Here is a 24,981-nt window from a genome sequence, read left to right on the forward strand (position 1 = left end):
TCAAACCCTGAGGGATAGCCTGAGGTTGCAACTCTAGAAGGCAGAGTCTCCCTTTTGGTGGGAGGTTGCAGAATTAGGGGATGTATTATCCACCAACTTCTACACAACTCTGGACACTTCACCATCCTACACCAGAACCAGAGACAATTATGGGCCCAGGATCAAATCCAGTCCTAGGAGGCTTAGTTTGGTCAGAATCAAGTATACACTTCCATAGTTAACACTACATTACTTCTCATAAATGAGCCAGCATAGCCGCTAGAGGACTGCAAAAATGTGTGCACCAGGCTTTTTAGACGTATCTACCTGTGTACTATCTGAAATCAAAGGGGCACATTGGTTGCCAGATGTGAAATAAATTTTCAGCTCTCCTGCCCCACTAATAGAGAGACAGTCCATTTGGCAACACGGAAGAGATAAGAGCTAATAGATGTTCTGGATCATGACCAAGTTATGCCCTTGGAAGGGTGTGGGTTAGTAGGTCCGACTGTAAAACCATTCAGTTCCTGCTTAGTGGCTGCTGGTGCAACATCTTTTTATGCCCATCCTCTTTCGTTGCATTCTTTAGCTGGACAGCTCCCCTGCTGTTTTTTTGGCCCACTTTGCCTATGATTTTCTCTTGCCAGGCTGGATAACTCTGTGCATTTCATGTTAGGTTATTTGCAATAGAAGACAAATACAGAATACAGCCTTGGTTTTGAATTTATCAATGCATTTTTTAATTATTTGGATCACCATTTCAAAGTCTGAGTGTTGCTACATCTTGAAGCTTCATATTTTTTGATGTTAGACCCTAAAGTCGGTTTCAGAAGCAGGGGAAATCACAGCTGTTTCTGTTGCCTAGGTGATACTTTAAACTGAATCCAACTTCTTAGATTAGTGAATTGCCTTTGGCAACTTCTGTAGTAAAACCAGGAATGCATAAATTAATTAGATTATTATTATTATTATTATTATTATTATTATTATTATTATTATTATAAAAAGAGCTCCCAGGCTTGTGCAGTTGTGACAGCTCACACAAGGCCCAGAGGGGAACGTTGACATAAAGTAGGTCATTGTATAAAACGGTGATTTTGGAACAGCTGTTGAATTATCAAGTGACTGTTCTCTCTTTAGATGAAGATCTACCAAACATGTCATTTAGGAGAGGGATATTTTAACTTCACTAACTTCTAACTTGATATATCAATAGTATGTGCTTTGAGGTTTGTTTTTAGGCTAAATACAGTGGTTCCTTGGGTTACATGTGCTTCAGGTTACAGACTACGCTAACCCAGAAATAGTACCTCGGGTTAAGAACTTTGCTTCAGGATGAGAACAGAAATCATGCAGCAGCGGCAGCAGGAGGCCCCATTAACTAAAGTGGTGCTTCAGGTTAAAAACAGTTTCAGGTTAAGAACAGACCTCCGGAATGAATTAAGTACTTAACCCGACTGTGCATCTTGAATACTACACAGAATATGTCTATTCACACAAAGGATATAATGCATAGATTGCAATAAATATCTGGGGGAAATGTAAAGGTAGCAGAAATGTAGAGAAAAAGTAGGAGAGAAAGTAAGTATGTGAAACTGCATGGGGACTTCCGGGTTAGTGCCATCGGCGAAATGGCGGAGTTCCTCCAACCGGAGGAACTGTCTCCGTGGAAATTGGGTCTACCCGCCGCGGCGAAGGTGGGGACCCGCTAGAAATCCCAGGTGGAAGAAGCCTGGGAACGTGGGGTTCGGCAGAGCACCAGGAGCGCCTCCCCTATTCACGGGGAACCCCATTTTGGGGCTCCGGAGCGAAGGAGGGTGATCGGCGCGGTGCTGCGAACTGACTACTATTTTCACGGAGGAAAGCTGCATTGCCATTGCCAGAGAGTGCTGACTTTTTCCTGTCGACAATTGGATTCTAAACAAGTACCCGTGAGTAGAAACGGAAAATTGGATCAAGAAATATTTTTATTTGGCACCGAAGCGGGAAGGTTCAAAACAGGAAGTTTGCCTTCCGCTTTCTGTAAATAGACTGAAGCAAAAATCTTGTAAGCTAATAGCCTGGAAAGTCGCTTTACAAAGGTCGAAATTTCCTTCATTTATAACCATTAAAACCCCCTTGGAAGCAGGAGAAAAGGGGGGGAAATTAAACTGTTCAAGCCTGCTGGAGAGGGAGTAAAGGAAAATAAGTTTCCACTGTCTCAAACCTGGGAACGGGGTGCCAGAGAAAGAAATTATCAGAGACGTTCATTGACTGTGAATGGAACATTTTGACAGATAGCAAGAAAAAAGAGAAACAAATTGATTCCACTGCTGCCTGTTGCATTCTAAAGAAACAAAATATTTGAAAACTGAAAGTAACCTTCTTTTGTTGGACATGATTTAAAAAGATGGACACAAATAGAAATTGTATCCTCTAGAGGGAGCTTGTCAAATTGTTGCTGCAGTTTACTTGGGGATTTCACAGCTGTGAGATTAACATCGTGGGACCAGACTGTGACCTTGAATAAAAATGTGTTTGGAAGAAGTCCTGGTGCTTGCTTTTTGCAAGACAAGTGCTTTGCTGGAGCAGTTGCATGAGAAGGTGGATTTGATGAATGAGAAGTTGGATTTGATGACTGTTGCAACTAGTGAATGTGGACAAATAGGGATATTGACATAGAAATTATACAGGGACCAATCCAGGAAACTGGTTCGACTGGGCAAATGCAAGGCAGATAATAATGGAGGAAGCTACGGTGCTACCTCAAGCAACACAAATGGTGAGACCCGAGGCCCTGCAGGAGTATAAGCCGCTGTTTTGGAAGAATGAACTTGAATTAGGCTTGAAGGAATCTGGAGCTGAGGAGGATCTCAACTTTGGAGAGATTTTGAAATATGCTGTTAAAGATCTTTTGGATTATATTGATGACTGTGGGGAGTGGGACTGTGGGGAATGGGCTGGTTTGACGTGGGGAGATGGACATGAGTATGGATGGAAATTCCCCGGAGACCTACTCCCTAAGGAGAAAGGAAAGAAACTAAGAAAGAGACCAACAAAAGACAAGGAAAAGTGCAAGCTTAAACAAGAAGAAAAAGATCTGCAGAAGGGGCATGGAAGAGACTTAAGAGCCTCGGATATCAGACTACCAGGTTGATGGACTAGATGGAATTGGATAATAAGGACTGACACAACCCGAGACCAGGAAGAAGGGACGTTGGATGAAAACTGGAAGAATCTATAAAGAAAAATTTTTATTTTGGGAATTAGTGTAAAATTAATGAATATTAGGGAGAATGTTGGAATGAAATTGTCTGGCTTTAGCAGAAATGATATAAGGATAAATAAGTATTAAGTTTTTAAGTTTTTTACGGTATTTTATGCTAAGATAAGGTTAAGGTATTTTATGGTAAGATAAGGTTAAATAAAGTAAGGTAAATTGAACATTAGAATATGGTGAAAGATGGATAGGATGTATAGAGTTAATTAATTGGTTATAAGATAAAATATAGAAAGGATTTGCTGAAACAATGATTGAATCAGGATACACAAAAAGGGAGGTGTGAGGAAGTCAGGGAAATAGGCAGATGAAAGATAGGATATGGAATGACTGATTTGTTTTTAACTATTTTTATTTTTCTGTATTTTGTATCTTTTTGTCTTCTTTTTTTCTTCCTTTTCTCTCTCTCTCTTTTTTATATATATTTTTGTATTTCCTCTGAAATTTTAATAAATATTATTATAAAAAAAAAGAAACTGCATGAAAATTATATATACAAGCATATATATTTGAATACATGGATTATATTGGTAAACATGTCCATTTTAAGCTGTTGTATCAGGCATTACAGCGGAAGTGAGGAACCACTGGCACACGACTCAGTTATGGGTCCCTATTGAATTTCATCCATCCCCTCTAGGTATTTCAAGGGAGTCTTCACTGCTGAGGTGGTAGTCAGCATCTTGCAACTATAGACCCTAGTGATCTTTATTATTTTAAAGAAATTGTTTTCACTGATAGAAGGTGCAGCATGCATTTTAACTTTTCTCCCTCTCCAAGAATAGGACATAGATGGGGAACCTGCAGTCATACATATGTTGCTGAACTTCCATGAGCCCCAGCCAGTACGGCCAATGGGCAGGGATGATGGGAATTGTAATCCAATAATATCTGGAGGCTGCAGATTCCATATTCCTGAGATAGGTTTCCTCTTCTCAGCAAGAGATAAATCAACATCCCAGTATAATAGTTTTAGATATTACAATGTTTTTATTTATGTATGGTATTTCAAATAAAATCTACAATTTACAATGCAATTAATTAGTTTAAGTAATTAATACAATCTGTTTGTTAAGTGTTATTTGTTTGCAAACTGTGGTTTAGGGAAACAGGCTAACTTCATACCATGGTTTCCGATGCTGACTTATTTCTTTTAACCAGGTGTGGCCCAATTTTTTTCCTTTTCAAAAAATGTGTCGTCCCCCCCCAACTGACTATTTTCATACACATCCTGTTACACACACACAGATTGTGGCCTTCAAAACTACCACCATATTACTATTTTTCAAATATTTTTTTATTTATTGGCCTTTCCTGTTTGCCCAATAGGTTATGATGCCACAAGATGTTTTGTGACAATTCCACCCAAACCTTAAAAATGTTCTCCTTATTTCTTTTAAAAATAAATAAATAATGGCCACACCCACTTAGACAGGAAGGTTGACCATGGATCAGTGTGTCCCTGTATAAGGAAAAGGTTAGCCACTCCTACCATGAAGAACTATAGTTCACATTAGCCATCGTTAGTCTGAGCTCAGATATATTCTGCCAGGGGAGAGGGGGAACACGTGTGCTTAAAAACTGTTCACATAGTATTAAACTACGGTTAACATTATGTGCAGAGTCAGCCATGGGCTAATCAAATTCTGATTGGGAAACAGGGTGTTAAGACTTAGTAAATGCCTAAAGTGTATTAGGAAGTAAAAGTGAAGGGAAAAAATGGAAGGTTATTTGTTTCTTGTAAATAATTTTCCTTCCCCCCATTATTAGATGAGCAATTTATTTTTATGAAAACAAGAAAGTGAGAAAATGTTCATATGGTTAACATATTAATAGAAAGCGGTACATATGATGGTGCTTACGAGGAGTTTAAAGTAAAATTGCATATGGAGTTAGAAGGAAAAGATCCCAATTTTCCTGCTTTCTGAGGGTTGGCATCCTCAAATAAACAGACTGATTAATTGAACAGCTGTGTTCCAGACTAGCAAGAGAGGGAAGCTGAGAGAGAGAGAGAGAGAGTTTCCGTAAAGGCCTAAGGAAGTTATCATGCTATCAAGTGGCTGAGGCAATCTCAAGTTAGGAAATGCCTGTATCAATAAAACTTTATACATTTCGCAGAGCTGATTCCAAGACTGTGCTTGCAAAAACCCCACAAAAAGCATGGCAAGTTTTGAATCTGTTGGGTACCTTGATTTCATTTCCATTTAAAGTCTTTGTTGCTCCTTTCTTCTTTTAGTGATAGAGTAGAAAACAGTCTAGGTTTTAGAATAGCAGATGAATTTTTTTTTTAAAGTTCAAAATATACAATTGTTCTTCATGATTGTTTAAATTCAGGGATCAAAAGCAGTTTATGATTCCTTGTGTTTATACTAAATTACTAAATGTAATTTAAAAGCAACATTAAAACTTGCTCACATTCTTGCTTTGTGCTGATGTATCAGTGAAGGGAAAAGGTATATATATAGAGAGAGAGAGAGAGTGTAAAACACTTTGCTTTGATTTGTTTAGGTTGGGAATGGGGAATGGGAATTTTTGACCCGCCAGGTGTTGCTGAACTACAGCTCCCAACTGGAAGGGCGGTGTGATGGGATGTTGAGCTGCTTGTGCATAAAGTTCCTAGTCCCTCAGTGTTTGGCTAAGTCCACAAACCACTGTCTGTAACGGAGCTCCATGAGCATGGCTCCGTCAGTCGCTGGCAGAATCCGACAGTGGGCGTTTACGGAATTTCTTCCAGCATAAAAGCTCCTTGACGGAAACACGTCTTCTGGACTCTCTACGTGACAGTTTCCGGCGAGGAGTGGGTGTCCCTATAGGAGGTCCTGAAACCTCCCCGCTGTTCTCGCTGGAATTGTCTCTGAGCCATTCTTCCGACTCGCTTTCCCTTGGAGCTCTTTCTCTCCCCCTGCTGGTTCCCTCCTCCGCTGATAAGTCTCTCTCAACCTCTGGGAGCCCTTGCACCACCGGTTCTTCCGATGACAGTTCCCTGACAGGCGGGAAGGTAAACAGTGTTTCCGTGTGCTCTGTTACTCAGCACGTTGTTCCGTTGTGCTAGAGGCTGTTTATTCATGCTGGCCACATGACCTGGAAAGCTGTCTGCGGACAAACCCCAGCTCCCTCGACCTGAAAGCGAGATGAGCGCCACAACCCCAGTCGCTTTTGACTGGACTTAACCGTCCGGGAGTCCTTTAGCTTTACCTTTTACTGAAAGAATGCCGCTGCCATGCTGTAGCCACCATGTATCTCCTCCCCCAGCATGTTTATCCAGCATGGTATGGCGCAGGTGCTTTTGGGAGCCAGGAAGGTGCTGTGCCACAACACCTTGCACCCAGCCCTGCACTGTGTTGCAGCTGTTGTAACATGGCGAGTGCCTGTTGTTACTCAGAGTTCGTTCAGTCAGTCTCTTCTCCACCTCCAGAGAATGAAGTTCTTGGTCATAGAGGCAGCTGTCCAGTTGATGGGAGTTGACTGAGTCTTTGTTGGAGCGGGAGTCAGAGGGTTGGGTTTTAGTCCCATCACAAGGACTTGCCCTCCTTTCCATAGGAGTGCTCATTTGCAAGCACTGACTTCCCACTGACTTCAAGAACTGCACACCTGCTTGGTTTCACCCCAGTCTTTAAAAGCAGAGTGGGGGGACGGGGGCATGTCAAATGTTGTGAGTCAGTGTTAGAAACTGGGATAGAAAAGCCAGGAGCCAAATGGCTTGTGGGACATGGGTTGTGGGAGCCAAAACAGAATGTCTAGTTGCCACTGGGAGTGTGTGGCAACACTTTTTATTTATTATTTTGATAAGCATGAACTAATACTATCATTTTGATAAGCAATTCACATAAGAGAGCCAGTGTGGTGTGGTGATTAAGAGCGGTAGTCTCGTAATCTAGGGAACCGGGTTCGCGTCTCCGCTTCTCCACATGCAGCTGCTGGGTGAACTTGGGCTAGTCATACTTCTGTGAAGTCTCTCAGCCCCACTCACCTCACTGTTTGTTGTGGGGGAGGAAGGGAAAGGAGACTGTTAGCCACTTTGAGACTCATTCGGGCAATGATAAAGCGGGATATCAAATCCAAACTCTTCTTCTCTTCTTAAGTGACACATTGTTAATATCACATTTTTAGCAGAAATTGTTAATGCATGTTTAACAAAAAATATTGGTACCATACCAGTTTTCAACACACTCTACTCTTTATTGTTAAACTCCTTAACATATTGTCTATCCTTAATCTAAACTTCAAAGCACACACATTTCTGTAATCCTTGAGTGTCAGTCAGGCACCAAAAATGGCACCCAGACTTTTGGAGGTGCTTGCAAATGGAGAATCTTTAGGCGCAAAGTGTACCTTGCGCCCTTCTAATTTTGAACCGTGGTTGGGACTTATGGCTAGCCATGTTTCCTAGAGGTCTACTTATGAACCATTGAATTATGTATCCTGTAGTTAGAGCTGATGAGACAGTGCTGATTTTATCAATAAAGCTTTTGGGATTTGCCAAGCCAAGAGTTCGAGTCTTTTAGCCAAATGTCTTGGGCCAGCCCAATCCCATTGACTGTTCTCTAAGTAAACAGGGATTTTATTTTATTACAAACTGTGATCGTGATGACCTAATGTCACTGAGGTTGAAATGCCTTATGGGAACCTTTGTTTCCCAAGATCTGTGCTACTGGTATTTGATTAAGTTGAGAAACTCAAAACTGCTTTTCTGTTGTAGACTTGCACAAAGCCTCATTTCTATGCCCTGTCAGAAGAAATTAGGAGGCTAGTCATTGAAACAAAATAGAACAGAAGGGTTCTTTATACTCTGTGCTTTCTCTTGTCATTATGCAACATTTGTTCAAAGTAGGCTAGTTCTGCTATTGGACCTAGTAAAAAATACATTACCCAACAGTATCTAGAGGCCATTTCTGCACTGAAACTAGTTCAGGAATTCTTCGTTTAGACAATGTGTGGATTGATACATAAACTAATTGCTAAGCTTTGATGGAAGAAGACATAAAAGGGTGGTTTTTTAAAAAAATGTGTTCGTCAGGAAGACCGTCAGGGGAAAATGTCAATCAGCATTTTTTTGTAAGAATATTTTGCTGTTTATAATAGAAGGTTGACTTTATCAAATTACGATGGGCAAGTACAAGTGAAGTGGTATGTAATAAGGCCCTCTGATATTGTTGGAGAATCTGTACATAGCAGATAGCGGTTGTGGTGTTCTCATGAAGGCCTGAGAAATAGGACATGGGGAGGGGAGAGAAGCAGTCTACATAGGAGGGAAGGAGGCAATCTGATGTAACCTTTTAAAATGGAAATAGTAGGTTAAAATGCATTTTTGTTAGGATATTTTACATGGAAAATTTGTTTCTAATAATTCCTCTCCTTGCCTCCAAAAATATTGTGTTTTGATCATTTTTTAATCTCATGAAACCTTTCGTGCAACAAAATTCAAAGAATTTAAACAGCTGAAGCTGTCTTACATTGTAACATACAGATGTTTCTAGTAGTCATCCAGGTTTCACTTTCTTTCCTTTTTTGTGGCCCAAAAAGACCTTAGCAAAGTGAAAATGCTTTTCAAACCAGAGAGGTTCTCACTCAGGATGGTTGAGGCTGCAGACAAGGTTAATTGGACCTTTCATAGATGTGTGCAAAAGCCGCTTATAACTCTCATTTTAATTGAAATATGTATTTTTTTGTTTTTATTATTTGCATTATGTTTTATTTTAGATGTGTATGTTTTAATTATTGTGTTATTATTCTTTGTTCTTTTTAAACTGGTCTGTGACTCTATAATAAACAATTGATTGAAGTGGCTTGTAAATTCATAGGAGCACTGAAGATCCCCACCACTTTAAATTAGAAATAGAAGACTGGCACCTTGAGAGCTTAATTTACTTATTTTTATGACCTCCATCTTAGTTTGAAAACTTGAAGACTCTCCTCTTATTTTGCAGTTTAGCAATTCATTCCATTTGTGAGGCAAAACAAGCAAATTTCACAGTGGCTGAGGTGCTTTGGGGGGAAAGGAAAAAAAGAACCCCCCACTTTCTTGCAACAAAATGAAATGTTAGAATCCTGAGTTGGCAGCATGTTCCATACCCCTTCAGACTGCAGGTGAAGGATGCCAGTTTTTATCAGTCTTCCACGTCTTTAAAAAGTTTGCTGGTTTAAATCAAAACATTATCAACTGACTTGTTGGGTACAGGCTCTGTGAGCAACCATCCCTTATCTGCTAGCTTTTCTGAGAACTCACACTCACCCCATTTACTTTACGCTGATGTTATACAATCCATTCTGCTACTCCCATTCAGATGGATGTAGACATGAGGCCTCAGAGTGAGGGGCTAAGGTGCCTAATAAAGTTACACTACTCAGATCTCTTGAATGGTACAGTGAAGAGGAAAGGTTTTGAAGATCTCTGACTTTACCCAGAGTATCACTCCCACTTGAGTTGGGCCATAGGCAATGTGGTTGACTCTTGAGCAGGGGTAGGCAACCTAAGGCCCATCGGCCAGATGCGGCCAAATCGTCTTCTCAGTCCGGCCCATGGACGGTCCAGGAATCAGCGTGTTTTTACATGAGAAGAATGTGTCCTTTTATTTAAAATGCATCTCTGGGTTATTTGTGGGGCATAGGAATTTGTTCATTCCCCCCCCCCCCAAAAAAAATATAGTCCGGCCCACTACATGGTCTGAGGGACAATGGACCAGCCCATGGTTGAAAAAGGTTGCTGACCCCTGCTGTTGAGCCTTTCTTCATTACATAAGCCCTTTTTAGATTGGCTTCCAACCACCACCTAGAGTAAAATCCTTTCCACTTTCAATACTTACTGTTAAATCCACATAAGCTAGTTTGAGTGATGAGGGTCAACACTGGGTTTGTGCAGTCCCCATGTGGGCGAGGATTTGCTGAGAGCATTTGGGGTACCTGTTAAAATTCCTCCACTGAGAAGCACTTATGGTTAGATAGATTAGCTGCCAACATCCTTATATTTGCAATTCTGCTGTGCTTATCTTTCTTTCAATTCACCAGTGGTTTCTATAAAGCCATAATAGATTTGGACCCACTTCTGTGCTGTCCTACTGGAATACTAAAGTATTCCTACTGGAATACTTCTTCGGTATCTGAAGAAGTGTGCATGCACACGAAAGCTCATACCAAGAACTAACTTAGTTGGTCTTTAAGGTGCTACTGGAAAGAAAAAAAATTTTTTGTTTTGGAATACTAGTGAGTGCCAAGTGACTATAGCTCCCTTCAGCAATTACTGGGAGGGGAAATGTTCTGCTGGCATTCTCAATCCAGATGCATCACAGAGGCTTTCCCAGTAATTGTGTGATCCCCCTTTCAAGTGATTTGCATATGAAGGGGGCTCATGGAATCTCTAAATTAAGAAGGAAGTGACAAAACAAAGCCGGGACTCTGGAACCTTTCATAGAGAGGGAGATCAGGCTTGGAAGTGCCTGTGTGTGGCCATCTCTTAAACAAGGCAGAATTTGTGATCTTTGTGTTGCACTCTGAGGAAAACCTGCAAGGTAAAGACAATCAGAACAAGGTATTTGCTGTCTTACTCCTGCTCATTTGAGTTCTCAGACCGCCAGAAATCTCATTTCCTCACAGTATCGCAATAGGCACACTTCTGAAAGGAGAAATATTGGTGTGAACCAGTGTAGAGATGATAAAGCAGACTAGCTGAAGTGCAGCCCTGGAAATTGCTGAAGGCTGTCTCTGGGTGTAGTCTCAGGGCCCAGTTTAAGCTGATGTTCTGGTGTATATGATCAGGAGTTTGCATATATGAACTTGTCCCTAGAACTCATATGAAGAAACTTCGGGCCCATGAAATGCATTTCATTTCTTTGATGAAGGACTTAAAAAGTACAGGACCCTAACTGTGCAGTCTTCTTAATTGTGTGAGAAGCCTCCAGGAGAGGAGGCTCTCTCCTTCAGACAGTCACTGTCACCTTCCTGGAGGGCTCTAAACTATTGGAGGGGGTGGGGTTTGGCCGCACAGCCTTGCTTCTCCTTTGTGTTTACATGTGAGGAGATTTGAATACCAGAATAGAGCTTGTGGTTTTCTCCTTTTTAACTACAAGCCTTTCTGTCTGTAGAGAACTTTCCCTTCAAGCTCTGGTTGAAGTTTCTCCAATCTGAGTGTCTTTGAAGAAGTGCCCTAGATGATGTTTTCATGAGCAATTTTCTTAACATTTGGGAAGTGTCTGAAAAAAGCCGCCTCTTTGCAGCTGCGCTTACCAGCCAATTTATTGGGGCAATAAAAAGCACTGGTAATCCAAATTACAGATATGTAAGAATCATAAGTCTGCTCCACGAAAACCTTGAGATGTTACGAATTTGTGTTTGGTTGTTTTATTTCCATTTACTGTTCTTTTAACTAAGCCTTCATTGGCGGAGACTTAGAAATACGAGAGGGAAGATGTTGAATTTTCAGAATTCAAGCAGTGGTGACTGCTGTTATTGCAAAAACTGCTTGCTTGTAGCAATTCTATATTTATGAATCTCCACTACCATTTTTATCACTCTTTCCCAGGAGAAAAGGCCGGAATTTGAGGTGGGGGAAACTAGGAATAAAATGCATAAAGGACTAAGAACATCCTGAAAGAACACAGAGTTTTTTAAAGGCCATGCCAGTGTGTGTGGTTGTATATGTGAAAGTGGCATGGGTGTATGAGGGTGAATGGAGGTGAGGTTGAGTAGCTTTGGGCCTGCTCACCGCTGACATGTGGCCCCTCAAAAATTACCCATGAAGCTATGATCGCCACTCGTATTTAGGCCTGGGTGATGTATTGATATATCACCCAGGACTGGTATGAGGGGCAGACCGCAATGGTGATTTCATTCAGCGGTATATTGCTAGTGAAACTGCCACTGCTCCTGAGTCCCCCCAGTGCAGTGAGGGAAAAACAAACTGCAGCTGGGGGCAGAGGGACTCAGAGCCACTGCATTTTCACCAGCGATATACTGCTGAGTGAAACCGCCATTGCTGTCTGCCCCTCATGCAGAGGGAGAATCAAGCTGCGTCAGCCAGGTGCCGATACAGCTTTTTCCTCTCTCCTTTTCTTTAAAGTGCTTGGCTCGTCTCAGCCAAGCAGTTTTATGGAGCCCCCAACCCTCCACCAGCTCGCATGAACCAGCAGCAGGGTGGGGGCTCCGTTCAATTGTAACCGCTCTTGGCTGAGGAAGCTTCAATCCTTCTCCCGCTTGCATCCGAGCAGGATCTGGATCCGGGCTCCCTCAGCAGAGGGGAGGGCTTCATGCTCCCCAGCTGAGAAGCCCCAATCCTCCTGACAGCATGCAAGCAGGAGAAGGATTTGGGCTCCCTCAGCTGGGGAGCAGGAGGCTCAGCGGGGAGAGTCTTGCGGGTGTGTGTGTGGTCTTTGTGCTCCCTGGCTGAGAGGACTGTGCCAGCGAAGGCGAAGGGAGCCCTGACTCCGGAACCTGTCAGTTTCCGTCACGGTGCTACCTCCATCTTTGGGCATGTGAGGGAGAGCAAGCGGCCTCTTTCTCCCAAGAAAAGGAGGCCGCTTGTCCACCCTCATACCTTGCTGGCGGAAGGAGCCTTGCAAACAGAGCCTGCCAGGCTCCATCACAGGGCTGCCTCCATCTTGGGGAGTGGAGGGCTAGTTCAGCTAGAGGGTGGGAGCCTTCGCACCCCTCACCTGCAAGGCACTGGGGTGAAAACACCTCAGCTCCTGTGCGATGAGAGCTGAAGCAGTCTCACCCAGGGCCTCACAGGCTGGGGCCAATGCCGCTCTTTTCAACATCGCAGGATATCGCCAAACTGGTGATATACCGCGATGTTGAAAACCTAGTATCGCCCAGCCCTATTCATATTCAACATGTTATGGCTGTGATGTGGTGACTCATGAGAACAATATCTCTGTTGTGACGCTGTCATTCCACTTCTGTTAAACAGTGTTGCTTACCACACTGGTCCCTTTTGTTGCTTGGATAGCTTCTGTGTCTGCCAAGGTTATTTGTGGGTGGCATTGTTGTAATACATAGTGAAGAACCCATCATACAGCCATTTTAAGCTAGATAAGGGGTGGACTTTCAGCACTAAATAAGGGATATATGTTAAATTTCTGCCACTTGACAGTCTGTGCTTAAGTCAAGATGGAAGATGAGGAAGCACTGTCTTCACTTGCTTTAATAGAGTGAAATAAGATGGTTGTGCCTACAGAGATGGCAGGACAGTATGATCTCAGTATGCATCAGGTGATGGGAGACTGTGTGGGCCAAAAATGTTAAGTTAATAAAGAAAAGATTGTTTTTTAAAATGACCTTGATAAAATGCTTTGGTCACGTAATAAGACAAGAAGGTAGTACAGGCAGAAAATTAAGCCTCTTCCAAACTCACAAGATAGACATGATGGAGTAGAATGTTCAGTTGCTTTCTGTAGGAGATGCTGTTGTCCTAAGAACCTCAAAACTGGCTGGCTGGCTGGCTGGAAGAGACCTTTATTCATTGAACTGCCACTTTTCAATACATGCGAAGAGAGCCTTCTATATAGTCATATGTAGCTCAGGGATGGAGAACCTCCTTCCTAATTAGGTCCTAATTTCACCCATGAGGCCATTTTCCCCAAACCATGCCCACCTGTGTGACATCGAGTGTGGGGCAGGTGGCAACTCGTCTGCCAAGGACCGGTTGGGAGCATTAAATTGCTTCTGGCTGTTCCTCAGCATGGGTGTCAATGCAATGTTAGGGGATTGACAGGTAGGAGGTCCTGTTCCCCATCCCTGGTGTAGCTGCATCAAATGACCCATGTAAGATGCAGGAATAATCTTGCTTGCCAGCACAAGGCAAAGAATATATACTGTAGGTGACATAGGTAAGGTTTACTTCCAGTCGTGTTGACCTCTGATTTTGCCAGTTATGGTCATCTTGACTCAGGTTCTATTTTAATTCATTAATTTAGAATTATTTCCTCCTCCTCATGCATGTGGCTTCTACCTGCCTCTCATCTGTTGTCTTTAATACTGGTGCCAGCATAACCATGGTTAGGAATTCAGGATAGCAGGGGAATTTTCATGCAAGATGGAGGGAGTCTGTGTGCTCACAGCCTTCTCTCACCTAGGTTTAAGATCTTCTGGAATATGCACTCTTGTTTCCTTAGTATTATTACACAGCTTTTAAAACTGGCAGCTAAACCTTCTCATGATGGGCCTTACTATTTGTGAACAGGATTTTTTTTTAAGTGCTGCCATGACATCATGTGTTTCAGAAATATTACATCATACAGACTTCTGATTCATGCTAGTTTAAATGGTGAATGCTAGAACCAAGCAGTGCATCAGTAGTCTACAGGGATTTCTTAACGGAGTAGTAATCTTTCAAGCACTTTACTGTCTGCTGTAGGAAAATGCAGCCCCTATGCTGCTCTTAAGAGAATGCACCTCGGAGAGAATTTTATTTTTTTCGAAATCACAACAGCTGCTTCAACATCTGGGAGATGAGTTGTATCTGGAATATACAAAAAATGATCCTGCTGCTGTGGAATAATTGACTTGCTTGACTAGCTACCCAAGCTAGATTTTAGAGTTGTGGAGTGTATGGCAAACACACACACACACATAGGCACACATTAAAAACAACAACTACTTCTTCTGTGGGGAGTTTAACCCTGCCTTATTTATAATATATTGAATGATTTACCCTGTGAATGTGTGCCATAGATTTTCTATTTCCATGCTACACAAGAAGTTTGGATTAGAATTAGAATCTGCTCTCCATCCCATAAATGTTCATTCAGTGGATGGTGGGAGAAGGCTACTCCAACAGCATACAGCAGGTAGACCTGTGATTTACAGGGAAATGGAATATATTCCCTTCATCTGTTTTGTTCAATCTGCAACATGGAGCCTGTCTTTGTTTTGTTTTTCTACATCAGTCAATGGTAAAAGGTGACATGGGGGGAGGGAAATTTAATTCTAATAGCCAAAGTCAGCTATATGTATACAGAGTGGAAAATACATTTAAGCACATAACGCTGGTTCTTTATGAGATCTTGGGTAACCCCCTCCTCCCCAAGGCGTGCAAATAAAAATGGCAGAATGCGTATATTTTACTGCATCTTAAAGTAGGTGCGTCTGTGTGATTGATGATACATTGTTGGGTATGGAAAATGAGTAATAGGAGAAGGAACTGTAATAAAGCATATGCTGAAAAATTAGAATTGGGCATTTCCCATTTCAGAAATTAAGTACACGGAAGATGTGTGGAGTCCAAGCAATTTAGGGCTTCACAGAGTAATGACAGCCACTTGAATTGTGCTTGGAACACTACAAAGAAGCAAATTCAGGCTCCATAATTCACTTCTGTCAACAGCTGGCATGCTGAATTTTTTTACTAGCTGTATCTTCCAAACATTCTTCAAATTTTTGGTAAGAAAATCTTTTAAAAAAATTATTGTTGCTGGTAATCTTCCTTCTAACAAAACCTGTTCATTTTGTGCACAAAATCAGGGGAAACATTTCCCCCCTGAAGTATTTTGTATAGATTGCTAGTCCTTTAAAACCATTCCTTGGCCACTGAAACAGATGGACAGTATGTAATCTCTATCATCAAAGTGCACCTTCGATCCGGTGCCTATACCACAGTAGGTGAGGGCATACTACTCTTTTTGAGTGGTGATTAATTGTGATGAGCTTGTAACCAACCACTTGATAAGCCACTCCTACAGCCCAGTTCTTTGGGATTTGATATGGTGGTCCGCTGTTATTGTTGTTGTTTATTGAATTTATATACCGCCCTATACCCAGAGGTTTCAGGGCGGTTCACAGAATAACTATCTTGGATATGCGCATGAAGGCTCCCAGCCTGACTTCTGATGCTCATGTTGGTTCATCCTATGTGGCCCTACTGCATCCACATGGCTTCTGCCTTCTTGTTTGCTAGTCCCACTGGAGAGTTTCGTATTTTTGTAGTTATTAAACCAAGACATGGGATGAAGAAAGGAAGAGATGTATTACGCTGGTTAATAATTTTGATTGTGGGGGAAAGATGAATTGATTCTGCTGTGAATAACGTTGCTTTCCTTGGATATGTAAAACACAACTGACTGCCTTTGTGGTTTTGGAAATATATTTATTGGACTTTTATGAACGCACAAGCTGTAAACATAATGGATCATTCTTACAGAAAACTACAAGAAATCAGTATCATTAATGTATGGACATGGTCATTACAACAAGATGGTACAAGGAATTAGGTATCTAAATCTGGGGACAAAATTTATTTAGCCATAAATTAACATTTAATTGAGGAGGTATATGATTAATTTCTTTGTTGCATGTAAATTGTATGTAAATTCAATAAAATGACTGCCCCTGTGTTTAGAAACAAGTACCGGAAAATCGCCGCTGCAAACATAGCTCCACAACTCCCTGCTTGCAAAATGCACTGTGGATAGGCTGGTGTGTACTAGAATGTTAATAAGTTTTCACAAACCTCAGTAATGATGCCCCCCTCCACCTCTTTCCCCCTTTTCTTCTTAATGTAACACTAATGTCTCAACAAATGAAATTGATCTGTGGAAAATGTAACTTGAAAAAAGAAACGTTGCACATACGCTTTTGTAAACCAAGGAATTTTTAATAAAAATATGTTAACGAAACAAAACTATGCCACCTCCAGCTCCAAATACGCATTTATTCATTCATTTCCTGCATTCAGTGCCTCCTGCATGAATTTTTATCTAATCTTCCCTTGAAAATAATCAAGAAAAAGAGGTTCCAAAATTTTAGGCAGTGTTTGCACTGAGGAACTAAGTTAGGAAATGTTTTTCAGCATTCTATTCTAAATAAATATGCATCCCTGTAAATAATAATAATGTGTCTCTTATTTCAATTAACTGTGCTTTTTGCATTTTGATTAATAGGTTTACCCTGAACTGCAAATTACCAATGTTGTTGAAGCCAATCAACCTGTAACAATCCAGAACTGGTGCAAGCGGGGATGGAAGCAATGCAGAAGTCACCCTCACATTGTAGTTCCATATAGGTGCTTAGGTGAGTATTGTCAAATACTTCGTGAATATTTTGTATGAGCTTTAACTGCCTATATCCTTCTCCACAAACACTCCCCTGTCCCGCTTTTCCACTGAGCAAGCTATAGTTTATGTAATAACACCAGGGATTTTCTTTTTCTTTTAAGTGTTGCATTTTGGAAAAATAATAATTAAATTGCATAGTGTGTAGACTAGTGGTATTTACTTCTAAACAAACCAGCAAGAAAATGTCTGAGACACAATGTTCTCACTACCTCCCTGTGCAGTTAATCTGGAGAAGGATTGAGGCAGAATCAAGCATTTCTAGTTAGTTTCAGTTTCAGGTAGGAACAATTTAAACTTTTGCTTAACTTTTTACATAGATATCAGTGGGCCTTAAAGGTGTTAAACTCTGGCTGGATTGCGTGTATGTCATATATGCATTTTGAGGTTTGTATATTTGCCTTAATTCCAGCTTTCCTTTTATTTTTAGTCTACAGAGGTTATAACCTAGCTGTGATTATAAAAGAAAACCCTAACCGTGTTAGTTCTCAAGTGTTCCTGGTGTCTGCCTTTTCTAAAAATCCCTTTGCATATGGACCAATTGCCTTGTGGCATTCCTGTTTTTGTAAAGGCATTCCTCAGTCACATTTCAGACTTAGCTCTCAATAGTCTTTCAGGTCATTTTAGCTCTATATCCTACCTCCACAGAATGCATTAGGCTGAGGATTTATTTGTTTAGAGCATTCTGCCATTTCCCCGTCAAAGCAGCTTAAAATAAATCGTGCATATAAATAAACTGTAAGAGATAACTATACAATTCTTGACTCTAAAAAAAATCACAAGCATAAAACTTGCACTATTTCCCTATCACCAAAACTGGTGACTGAATTTGATCATCTTTCCTTGCACTGTAACACGATTGGTGCAACTGACTAAACCAAAGTGGAATGTCATGGTGTGATATGTGTGTGGCAATAATAGTTTTGTACCTGTGTTGCAAAGTGGCAATTAAAATTGAAGAAATGGTACAATATTATTGCAAGATGGGCTAACCTTTCTGGCATGTGTTTATCTGAGTATATGATTGTGATAAGTGTGTGCGCAGACTGGGGACTCAGCTATACAGCTGCAAATAAAACATTTTGAATGTGTTGTACAAATGCGACACTAGCTGGTAACTGTGAGCTATGCCAAATTCAATGTATTTTTCAAAACTTTTCTTTTTTAAAAAGCATTTTCACAGCGTTTTTTCTATGTATGTAGAATATGTGGATATGCCCTTTCCATAGTGGGGAATATAAAACTTACACAGTATTATCGGAAATAACAAAACATCATCGTGGGGAACTGTTTCTTACTGGCAGTGATGTCACAGGCATTGGTCAATATGGTCCTGCAGCACCCAAATGGATGCATTCCACCAACACAGTCTATAGGAATGGATATGTGCGCTTGTGGGAGGATTTTATTTCCCCAGCCAGTCAATATTGTGGTTTGTATGCCGTGAGAAATCGTAACACTCCTTGACACAGGAAGAATAACTGTGTGACTAACCAGTGGCGTAGCGTGGGGGGTGCAGGGGGGGCTGGCCGCACCGGGCGCAACATCTGGGGGTTAGGGTTAGGGGGCGCAAATCCACGGGTTAGGGGGCACAAATCCACAGGTTAGGGGGCACAAATTACTTGCCTTGCCCCGGATGCTGACAACCCACGCTACGCCACTGTGACTAACACATCAAAGACAATTGTATGGAAATATAGTATCTCTTTCTAGGGTGAATCTCTATGCTAGGTTTGCTTTTTTTCTTTTGCTTTTTTCTTTGGTTGAAGAAAGGGCAGGAGTTACAGTTTGTTTTCTGAAATTCTATGGGGAGGTTCGTGGAACTGGGCTCCATGTGGGTTCAGTGAAAAAGTTACCTCCCCAGAATGAGCAAATGAACTGAGAAGCAGCCTTTCTCAGTGTCCTGGTCAACTTGAAACGATGGAGTTTACACCTCCAGCATCTTCATGTAGCTTAGGGCTCCTGTCCTCTTATCTTCTGATTGTGTCAGTACTAGGTAACTTAATATATTGTGAGTGACAACTCACAATGCAGTGCGGCATTTCCAGCTTCTTTTCAGGTTTATCTTCAGAGCTGTCTGTTGAAACGAGCACACGTGTTGCTTATGCTGTGGTGCAGATGGATCTCCATCAGATTTCTGCAGTGGCTCTGCTTACCTTCTCCCTAATAAACTGGAAGCCCATGAGCATGGCATCACACAATTCCTAAGGTTTATACCGAGGAAACTGAGAAACAGTCCCACATTGATTCTAATGTAACAAAAGCTTTAGGCTCTGACTTGGGAAAGGTGTAGCACGGTGACAAATGGGAAATTCATTGACCTCCTCAGTCATTGAACAATCTACTTGGAAGTTAGCCCTAGTGATCTCCCTTGGCATTTGCTTCAAAGAGAATGTGTTTAGGGCTAAAGGTTTATATTGAGAGTGAAAAGAAACCCAGGAACTGTTAATGGTTATGTAGATTTTGAAAAGACTTTGTCAAGACATTCGTTTTGTTTTGTTTAGAAACTGTTTTAAGGAAACCGTTTGAAAATAGCACTTAAGATGTTGTTTCTCTCCCATTAAGAGGGATGCACATTTCTCTGTATGGAGTTCTAAGAATTACTTTCATAGCCATGATGCATTAGATCAGGGGTCAGCAACCTTTTTCAGCCGTGGGTTGGTCCACCATCCCTCAGACTATGTGGTGGGCTGGACTATATTTTTAAAAATATATATGAATGAATTCCTATGTCCCACAAATAACCCAGAGATGCATTTTAAATAAAAGCACACATTCTACTCATGTAAAAACACCAGGCAGGTCCCACAAATCAACTGGAGGTGCATTTTAAATAAAAGGACACATACTACTCATGTAAAAACACACCGATTCCTGGACCATCCGTGGGCCAGATTGAGAAGGCGATTGGGCCGCATCCGGCCCATTGGCCTTAGGTTGCCTACCCCTGCATTAGATAATGTCCCAGGGCTTGGACATGGGGAAACTAGATTCCAAGCCCCATTCAGCTATGGAGTGCAATGAATTGCCTTGAACAAGTTGCAATATTTTCAGCCTAATTTGACAGGTAGGCTTGTTGTGAGATTAATTGCTGCAGTTTTATGTGCAATAAATTGTAAGACTTTTGCTTGCCATGGTCTTAGTTCACATTATTTCATCTCTCACGTTGCTTTGTTTTTCAGCTTCTAGAAAATGTGAGATGGAAAGTAGTGGATGTAAGTTGATGCCTGGAGGAGTCAGTTGTCTTGTGGGTTAGATGATTTTGAGAGTAGTAAGTTATCAGGAATAAAAATCATATGTGTGCAAATGGGGCTGCTCTCTACTTATAGAATGGTTATGCCCCGGTCGCTTCATTCTTTTGTCTTGCTCTTCAATCACCAATTGCATCATTTACCTCCCAACTGCTTGCCTGAAGATTGAAAGGAAGATACCTTTCTCCTCTTCCATCGCTATAGAGGTTCCTTTTCTAGTGTGGTTAAATGATCAGCTTCTGGTTGTGTCCAGGTTCTTGACTCAACAGCAAGTCCCTGAAATTCAGGTTGTGGCGCACAGCTAGGAAGTCTCTTTGGAAAAGGAAGACACCCCAACTTGATGCTTCCATGGAATGTCTATAGGTCATAGGCTGCTAGGTCCATGCTGTGACTGTAGCGCAGCAGTACAGAATGGTGAGATGGTGGATAACTTTTATAGAAGAAGATGAACTTTAGGAATGTAATGAAAGCACAGTGCTTGCTTGACTTTATGGAGCAATTTAATGAAAGTTTAGTTAGTGAGCATGCTTGTGAGGGTTCTTAGGCACATTACCCACCATCAAAATTAGTTCTTCAGCTACATTTACATTTTAGTTCAAGAGCTGCTGAAGTTCATTCAGTCCGTTTATGCAGTTAGATGCTTGGCTTTTTCACAGGGGTGAGAATTACTATTTGACTAGCAGACATATGTCTGCTCTCATGCCAGAGAATATCCATGATCCATTTTTGTGCTGGCCTTCAGCATTGCCCTTTTGGGATTTGTTGCAGAGAAGCCCTTCAACACTTGACTGATTCCTTAGCTCTTTTCCTTAGTGAAATGGCTTATACAGTATGACAGGCATCTTGCACGGAGCAAAAGATCCAGCAATATCGATTGAGTTTATTAGATTACAGGTTTTGCTTCGAGTTAATGGGGCTAGAGCATGGAAAGTAGAAATTCTTTAAACCATTAAAAATCGAAACCTGTAATCTGTGAAAACTGTACACTAATTCTGTGGCTATTTCGCATTTATAAGAGATCCTGATTTTTATCAGTGAAGAGAAATGCCAGTTTTGCATTGCTTTGCACCTGGAAGCATTGGGTAGAATTCCATGTCATGTTATTACAATTGTTCTGTCAGTTCTGTCACTTCAACCTCCTCCCTCTTGCCCCTGCACATTGTTCTGGGGGTTCTCCTGAACCTCTCTCCCCCCCCAAGTTAATTTGGGAGGGTGGTAGTGGGGGGTGGGGAAGTCCCATTGTGCTGGGTGGTAGGGCAACAGTTAAGTTGAATTCGACACGGTGTTACAATAGTCTTGTCTAACAAGACTTTCCTGATATAATAGAATGGGTGGCATGCAGTAATTGTGTTCTGTTTGTGCGACAGACACTTCAACAATGGGACTTTCCCTCCCTTCTCTCCCCCAGACCCTCTGCAATGGAAAGTTGGGGAGCCCTCAAGCAGATTTGGAGGGAAGGTGGAATTACAGGCAGAAAGGAAAATCCCATTGCATCAACTAGCATAACCTTTGATCTCACTTGTAATCTTTAATATTTTCTTTCAAAGAATAGTATCTTCCTCATGAACCTGACATCACAGTCAGACCATATTGATTTACTCCCAGGTACATGGGTGTAAGCTTGGAGCCTAAATCTCTTGTAGATACATCTCTAAATTGAATAATGAATTTAGAAACTGCACTAGCAGGATCCCAATCGTTTAGTAAGAAATAGGTACTTGTGGTATCTTGTTTTTTGTTTCCAATATTTAGCTTTAGCTGCAGCTAAAAGGTGAGAGATTATTTCTCTTTCTTCCCTTATTTATAGATAAAATCAGTTATGGTTTTAAAATATGCCATTCATACAAGCGGCAATGTTGTCAAAATTGCTAGTACTGTAAAATGTCAGGTCATTTCACATGATGAATGTATTTCACTTTCATCTGATTCAAAGACAGAACTAGCTCTACGCTAGATACTCTCTAAAGGTTACCCCATTAATCTTTTCATTCAATATCCAAGTTTCAGAATGGTTTTTGCTGCCATCTCCTTTATTACACAGGGGTATGGGTGGGGCTAGTCCTCACATGTGGTATCAGTATGAGGATGGTCATTAATGAGTAGCTTAGGAAAACACTTGCATACACATATTCACCTTTGAAGTTCAAATCACCTACTAAGTATTAACATGCCTGTGTTGTAATGTTTTGAAATGTTAATTTCCTAATTGGGACAAATGAAGTGTAATGCCAAATATGGAAGCATTTCTGTAGCTTTGCTGAAGGACCTTGTAATATTTACATGTAAAGATCCCATTGATTGAAATGGAACTGCCAGCCTTCCAAGTAAATTTACCTGGGATCAAATACCTAAAAATGGGCAGCAACTTTAATATGTGCTCTGGGCATAAAAAAGCACAGGTGTAAACAAAAAATAAATAAATCCACATTGAGGATATTCCATTTAAGGGTTGTCCATGCAACTCAGATGTGGCTATTGCTAGCTTGTTTCTTGATGCAGTTACTGGCTTTTCTCCTTAGTTGGAGTCGCCTCTCTCCTTTCAAATGAGCTTTCCCTCTGAAGAGCCATACATCCGGATAGTAGCTTTCCTATCTACTGCCTGATCGATGAGACAAGATTAACTAATTGTGTCTCAGAATTTTAATGTCACTGTGGATTTAGCTTATCGTGCTCTCATAAATTGGTTCTGTCTCCACTTAGCTGTGTGATTGAGAGAGACAAGCCTTACAGAGCTCCATTTTGCTTTTAAATAAAGAATGCATTAAGTCTCGGCATGGTCAACAGAACTGCATTTAAGTTATGGGATAACCTAGTATTGGTAGTAGACACAGCACTGGTGCAATGACATGATGGCAGTGGGGGCATGCCAGAGATGTGGGCAGCATTAGCCAAACCATGGCAGGGGGCCTACAGGAATGACCCAGAAGGTTCATAATCACTTTTCCTCAGCTATTGACAAGATGGAGGTCTACAAGTTTCTGTCCTTTGAAGTTTTTCAGATTCTCTGACCAGATGGTCTCTTCAGACAAACTGCATCTGGTATGGTCCTTTCACTGTCTGGTATGATGTAACATGCACACCAGCAGATGGCTTTGTCAAAACTCTTGCTGCAAATGGAAAGGAAGAAAGCTAGATTGGCAGCCTTCTTGTCATGTTTCCCAATGCTGCACCTATAATAGGTGTTCTTTTTGTCTCATTCATATCAGTGGGGCTTTAATAGAAAAGTGCTTCTGAACTGTACACTTGGGTTCAATGGAACTTAAGATGAAACTACTTCGGCCCAGATTCTTGGTTCTGTGACTGCTAATGCAAGAGCTGTTGCACTAGAGTAAGAGTAATGGGTCTGCAGGCTGAAATCCAGTGCAACAGTTGTACTAGCAGAAGCTGGCTGTGCAACAGGTTGTATCATGGCTGCAACATACCTGTTGTGCAACCAGTCACAGAAACCACGCTAGCTTCCTGTTCCTTCTCTTGTCATAGCTGTCAACTGTCACTTATTTGGCGGGAAACTCCCTTATCCCAGCAGCATTTCCTGCTTCTGTCCCGGATTGATGATGTCCCTTAAATTTCCCAGGTTTCATGCTCGCCCGGCTTGGGAGGGAAGCAGCGGCTCGGGGTCCTCCGCCTCGAGAGAGAGAGAGCGCACGAGCTGCCGTGTCTCCATCTCTCCCTTTTCCCCCTCAGGGGCACGTCGTGAGGAGACGGGTGGCGGCGGGCGGGCAGGCAGCCCCTCTCTTGCGACACTTCCGCCGTGCTCTAGGGGAAGCCGGTGGCGGCGGCTGAGGAGGCGGCCTGAGGGAGGAGGAAGAGGAGGGGATGAAGAGGGACGCAGAAGGGCGGCGCTTCAGCGGCTGCCGCGGCGCCGCAACCGCCTCATGCTGGGCTCGTGGGCGGCGTGGGTGAGAGTCTCTCTCCCTGCCTCCCACTTTCTCGGGCGGGGAAGGGCCGATGGAACTCCTCGCACCAGGACGCCGGCAGCCCCGACGTGCTGCTTAGCATACCCTCCAACCAGTGCAGCATCTTAATGTAGTGATTTCCCCCTCTGCATCCCTTTCATAACTCTATTTTTATAAATCATTTGTCCATCCATAGTTCAAATTTTTACTACAAGTTTTCTGTCAATCCTACCAATGTATGTAACTCTTTACAATAGCTTTTCAAATAAAGTATAAACTTTCCCCATTCTTTATTAAAGAGGTCCTCTTCCTGGTTTCTAATTCTGCCTGTAAGCTTTGCCATCTCGACGTCGTTCATCAGTTTTGTCTGCCACTCTTCTTTGGTCGGGGTTGTAGACCCTTAGGATCATCTAGTCCAACCCCCTGCAAAACACAGTCAGTCGCAGCAAAACCAGCATGGCTCCATGAGTGGCGGATTTCTGCATAAGCTAAGCCAAAATCCCTTATTTTGGCTGCTGATCCCTTATTTTCGAGGCTGCTGGTCCCTTATTTTCAAA

General features: G+C 41.8%; 1 protein-coding gene across 4 annotated transcripts in view; it reads left to right on the top strand.

Annotated features, from left to right (window-relative positions):
* Positions 1 to 24,981, top strand: part of APP (amyloid beta precursor protein) — a 145,283-nt gene that overhangs the window by 45,340 nt on the left and 74,962 nt on the right. For all 4 annotated transcript variants that reach the window (XM_083611291.1, XM_083611292.1, XM_083611293.1 and 1 more), the window contains exon 3: positions 17,107 to 17,236. In XM_083611291.1, coding sequence (XP_083467417.1) covers positions 17,107 to 17,236 — 130 coding nt within the window. The remainder of the gene's footprint in view (positions 1 to 17,106; positions 17,237 to 24,981) is intronic.

The sequence above is a fragment of the Podarcis filfolensis genome (genome assembly GCF_964270895.1).
Source record: "Podarcis filfolensis genome assembly, chromosome: 4".
NCBI classification, from domain to species: Eukaryota; Metazoa; Chordata; class Lepidosauria; order Squamata; family Lacertidae; genus Podarcis; species Podarcis filfolensis.